At 39.8% G+C, this 5666-nt stretch overlaps 1 protein-coding gene across 1 annotated transcript; it reads left to right on the top strand.

The window, feature by feature from the left end:
• The first annotated feature begins 1823 nt into the window (after positions 1–1823).
• Positions 1824–5083, top strand: LOC133779116 (uncharacterized). The gene is made up of 3 exons (XM_062219113.1): positions 1824–2856; positions 3126–4386; positions 4483–5083. The coding sequence occupies exons 1-3, from the start codon at positions 1824–1826 to the stop codon at positions 5081–5083; spliced, it is 2895 nt and encodes a 964-aa protein (XP_062075097.1).
• Positions 5084–5666: the final 583 nt, after the last annotated feature.

Here is a 5666-nt window from a genome sequence, read left to right as displayed (position 1 = left end):
TTGAGGCCACTAAAGGGAGCTGGACAGCTGGCGCGAGCTGGTTGGCTGAAGGGAGCTTGGCTGGGATGCGTGGCACGCTGGGGCGCAGACACCTGGCACTGGGAGAGAGCTGGTGGAAGTGACCATATTTGGGCTTGGGCCAAATGGGCTGAGCTTTATTTCTTCAAAAATGCCACTTTCTTCATTTTCTTTTCAGTTTTAACTATTTCTCTATTCTCCCTTTTTATTAGTGTCCAAATGCAATTTGTTTCCTGAAAATTAAACATAAATTAAATTAAAATTAATATTTTCAATTATAAAATATATTACAATAACGTTTTGGCTGAGACTCGTTTTCCCGCTTTTCCATGGCGAAGAAGAAGAAATCGGCTCGGAAGCCTGTGACTCGCTCGGTAACTCAGGGCTCGCCTTCAATCCAAGATGCGACTGCTCAGGAAAGTTTCGTTGCTGATGAGATGCTCATGGACAGTAATGATCAGACTCCAGATTTGCCCCAAAACGCTGAAGAGAAGGGTTTGACGGGAGGCGAAACAAACCAGATAGATGAGCACATGACTGCTGGAATGGCTTTTCCGTCAAGATGGGCGGACTCAGTGGAGGCAGGAGACTTTTAGACTTCAGCCCAAACCCATTGGCAACAATTCAAATTGGGTAATCTCTCATTTTCTGACCAGAAACTTGAATATGCTGAGCCATTGATTAAAGATGGTAAAAAGATTGCTCTAGTTGATATTGATGAAGTGAAATTCCAATCAGCTAATTGGAGTTTTGCTGTCATATGTATGGTTCTTGGAGCTAATCCTCCAATGGTTGTTTTTGAGGGGTTTATCAAAATGGTTTGGGGTCTTTTAGGGATTGCTCAAATAGCGAGGATGATAATGGGTTTGACTATGGTCAAGTTTAACGATGATGCTACAAGAGATCATGTTTTGGAAACTAGCATTCTTCATTTTGATAGGAAGCAGTAATAATTCGGCCATGGACCACGGATCTAAGTGCAATTCGAATGATCCGTTCAATGCCTCTTTGGGTTAGGTTACAAGATCTAGGCCTTCAATATTGGGGTAGTAAATGCCTCAGTGCCCTTGTTAGTACAATAGGCAAGCCAATAATGGTGGACAAATTTACTCGTGAGTGTACAAGAGTTCAATTTGCTAGGATCATGGTGGAGATGGAAATCATAGATAATCCTCCTAGGACAATACAATTTTTGAATGAACATGGCCAGTTAACAGAACAAGGGGTAGACTATGAATGGTTGCCAGTGAAATGCAAAACTTGTGCAGGTTTTGGTCATTCTATGGTTGACTGCCGTAAGGAGATGAAAATTCAGGGGATTAAGAAGGATATTCCTTCCAGGAATCCTCTTGTGGTAGGGAGGGACAAGGATGAGGAAGTTGGTTATGATAATACCTCTAGGAATCCCTCTATGGAAGGGAGGATTATGGATGAGAAAGTAGATTCTGATATGCCTAGGAATGTTACTAAGGTTCCACCAGTTGCTAATGGCCAGAATGCGAGTGATAAGGGTTGGCTATCACCTAAGAAAGTGGTATATAAACATGGGATAACAGAGAGTAACAAGAAGAGGACTAATAAAGTGTCAGTTGAGTCAGGCCAGAATCAGTCCAACTATTTTGTGGTTCTTCAAGAACAGATAGAGAGGGAGAAAGGAGGATTAGGTGAAGCTAACTCTTCTCATGGATAACTGTAACATAGTGAGCTGGAACTTAAGGGGATTGAATGGTCCGAAAAAGCAGACTGTAGTATTGAATATATGTAGTAAGAATAAAGTGGGAGTTGGTTCTCTATTGGAAGCAAAAATGAGGGGGTCTAAAGTCACTCAGATGATGGTTAATAAATTTTTGAACTGGGATTATTATTCCAGTCCTGTTACTGAGGGAAGAATTTTGATAATATGGAGGAGGGTTTTTGTCAAGGTTACAGTGCTTGAGGAGACAAGTCAATATGTTCACTCTAATATTAAAATGGCTGGTCAAAAATTTCCTTTTAGTGCAACGTTTGTTTATGCGCGTAACACTATAGAGGAAAGGAAGATTTTATGGAAAAGTTTACCTAAGAGTTCAGCTGCTGCTTGGGTAATGTTGGGAGATTTTAATGCAATCTTTACAGCCAAAGATAGGAATGGAGGGAAGCCTGTGCCTAAAACTGAATTATTAGATTCTTCTCAATGGTTTGCTAGTTCTCAACTGAATGTACTTAAACAAACTGGTTCTTTCTTTACTTGGACAAATAACCAAGATGGCCATGCTCGCATATACTCTAAGATAGATCATGTGTTTGTTAATGAGGACTGGCTGGATCTGTTTCCTAATACAACAGCAGTTTTCAACTGGGAAACAGTTTCTGATCACTGCTCTTGTACTCTTTCTATTCAGGCCATGGAGCACTTAGGAGTTAAATTGTTTCGGTATTATAATTTCTGGGCAGATCATAAAGATTTTAAAGAGGTGGCTCTTGATAACTGGAGGAAGCCTATTCAGGGGACTGGATTAAAGGCCATTTATCTAAAGACAATGTGGCTGAAACACAAACTGAAAAGATTTAATAGGGATCATATAGGAGACATAGGAGTTCAATTTCAGAAGGCTAAAGATGATTTTCAGGCTGCCCTTTTCCATGCTCAGCAATATCCTAGAGATTTTACTCTCCAAGATAAAGTCAAGGTTGCTGCTGAAGCATTTATTATTCAGGAACAAATGTATCATAGCTTCTTGGATCAAAGAAGTAAGATTAATTGGTTTGGGAAGGGAGATTCGAACACTGCTTATTTCCATGCTTGTCTGAAGAAACGTAAAGAAGAGAATAGGATAGCCTCTTATGTTACTGAGCAAGGTAGGTTGGTGGATAACTTTTCAGAAGTGGTCTCTCATTTTCTGAACCACTTCAGGAGTGTTATGGGTAGGCCTAGTTCAGTTACAAAGAAATTAAATATCCATTGTGTAGAGATGGGTCCCAAACTCTCAGTGGATCAGCACCTATCTTTGTTGAAGCCTTTTTCTCACAGGGAAATTCGAGATGCCTTATTAAGTATCCCTATAATTAAATCCCTGGGTCCAGATGGGTTTGGTTCTGGTTTTTCAAGGTGTTGTGGCTGGATATAGGTGATGAAATATGTAGAGCTGTAGGGCAGTTTTTTGAATCAGGCAGTATCCCTGAGGAGCTACTTAATACCACATTGTCTCTGGTCCCCAAAAGTGATAACCCTTCTCGGGATGTGGATTATAGGCCTATTGCGTGTTGTTGTACCATATACAAATGTATCTCTAAGCTTCTTTGCTATCGTTTAGCTAAGGTCCTTCCTGTCTTAGTTCAATCTAATCAGGGAGCATTTGTTCAAGGGAGATCAATAGCTCACAACATCTTGATTTTTCAAGATCTTATCAAGAATTATGGGAGATCAGCTATTTCACCTAGGTGTGCTATCAAAATTGATATCAGTAAAGCTTATGACACAGTCGATTGGTGGTTTATCGAAGATCTCTTAAAAGCCTTGCGTTTCCCTGTGAGATTTATCAGCTGGATAATGACCTGCTTGAAAAACACATCATATTTCTTGCTCATGAATGGAAGGGTTCAAGGAAAATTTAAGGGTGAGAAGGGGCTTCGTCAAGGGGATCCTATATCGCCTCTTTTATTTGTCCTAATCATGGAATATCTCACTCGGAGTCTTCAATTGGCAGCTCTAGATACTTCTTTCAGGTATGATCCCATGTGTAAAATTCTGAACTTGCTGAGCTTATGTTTTGCAGATGATTTGCTTTTATTTTGTAAAGGATCTCTGGCTGTTGTTCAAGTGCTCAAGGGTACTCTAGAGGAATTTAGTTTTGTTACTGGGCTGCAAATTAATGCTAGTAAATCACATGTTTACTTTGGGGGTGGGGGGGGGGGGGGGGTTTCTGCTGAAGACAGGCAAACATTAGCTGCTGAGTTACAGCTTTCTAAAGGGTCCTTTCCCCTTAAATATAATGGTGTTCCTACGAGACCAACTAAGTGGAAGCATGAAGATTGTGACATCCTTATCCAAAAATTCAGAATGCGATTACATACTTGGGCCAGCAGGCACCTATCCTTTGCTGGTAGAATCCTGCTCATTCATTCTGTTCTTTTTGGCTTGCAGAACTACTGGATGAGTATTTTTATACTCCCTCAAAGTATTATTAAGGAGATTGAAAAGTTATGTCATGGTTTTCTTTGGGGAGTAAATGGTAATAGGAGAAAAATACATATGGCTTCTTGGTCTAAGGTCTGTCTTCCGAAAGTGTATGGTGGCCTTAGGTTCAGAAATGGCTTAGTTTGGAACCGAGCCATATTAGCTAAGTATATCTGGGTTATAACTGAGAAGCATGATGTGCTTTGGGTCAAGTGAATCAATTCTATATACTTGAAAGGTTCAGAGTTCTGGTCTTATAGACTTCCTCCAGATACTAGTTGGTATTGGAGGAAATTATGTAATCTCAGGGAACACTTCAGCTATGAAGAGGTGAAAGCTGCTGGTTCCTTGGGAAAATTTCACCCTTCAAAACTGTATAATAGTTCTCTCTGTCAACAACAGATTGACTACCATAGAGCTATTTGGTGCCGGTTGTCTATTCCTAAGCACAGATTTCTACTTTGGCAAACTGTAAACTCTCAGCTGTTAACCTGTGATAATTTGCTCAAGTTATGTATGGCTCTTGACTCTCTTCTATGTCCTGTTTGTGGTATCTCTACTAAGAATCATGCCCATTTATATTTCGATTGCTATCTATCCAGGCAGATTTTGGTCATCATTTTTGGCTGGTTGGGTTTTCAAGCCTGGCCTTCTAAATTTACTAGTTGGCTGGTTTGGCTCTCTAGCAGGAATCCTGGAATTATTTTTGATATCATCAACTCAGTTCTGGCAGCTATTGTGTATGGTATTTGGAGGAATCGAAATAGATGTGTTTTTTATAGATATTCTTGGTCAGCTGATAGTATTGCTTCTGAGATTAAGACTAAGATTCAATACAGAATACTCAATGTAAAAAATAGGAAATTGTCTATACAAGAACAGAGGTTTATAGATAAGATAACAATGTAATCTGGTTTGGGGCCTTCTTGGTTGCCTTTGTATGCACGGGTTGGAGGGGTTTTCCCCCTGTTTTTGGTTTGTAAGAGATATTTGTATTGTATTCTGTTTGGCATGGCTGGTTGATTAATGAAGTTCTTTTCTTCTTGATCAAACAAATAAAAATATATTACAATAAATTCATGAAAATATTGATTAAAACTTAATTTATTTTACACTTTAAAATCAATGAATTTGCATTTTTGAGCACTAATCAAATGCAGTTAACATTTTGGTGCTTTCATTGAGAGCTTGAAGAAAGCATTTGAAACATTCACGATCATGGTGACTACACGAAGAAACGTTACAGTTGAGGTGTTCCCTCCGACCAGAGTTGAAGGAGGAGAACCCACTAGGCATCCACCTTAAGACGTACAGGAGATGATGAAGGACTACGAGGAGTACGCCGAGTACAACAACAAAGATAATTGTGCCGAATAAGGGTATTATGAGGATGAATATCCTCAGCCCTTGGAGGCAGAAGAGACGCCGGAGGTGGTGGTGCTCCGTGGTGGCTGCCCAATAGCAAAAAATTAATGCTCAAGAAGGTAACATC

The sequence above is a fragment of the Humulus lupulus genome, chromosome 5 (genome assembly GCF_963169125.1).
Source record: "Humulus lupulus chromosome 5, drHumLupu1.1, whole genome shotgun sequence".
NCBI lineage: Eukaryota > Viridiplantae > Streptophyta > Magnoliopsida > Rosales > Cannabaceae > Humulus > Humulus lupulus.
Note: the sequence above shows the minus strand (reverse complement) of the source record. Positions and strands in the feature narration are given on the sequence as shown.

Bases quoted from the DNA above. Each gene is read 5' to 3' on its own strand.
- LOC133779116 (XM_062219113.1), top strand. From the start codon at position 1,824: ATGAGGGGGTCTAAAGTCACTCAGATGATGGTTAATAAATTTTTGAAC. The intron at 2,857-3,125 runs GTAGGTTGGTGG...GGCTGGATATAG, and splicing joins CTCTTATGTTACTGAGCAAG to GTGATGAAATATGTAGAGCT. The intron at 4,387-4,482 runs GTGAATCAATTC...ATGTAATCTCAG, and splicing joins CATGATGTGCTTTGGGTCAA to GGAACACTTCAGCTATGAAG.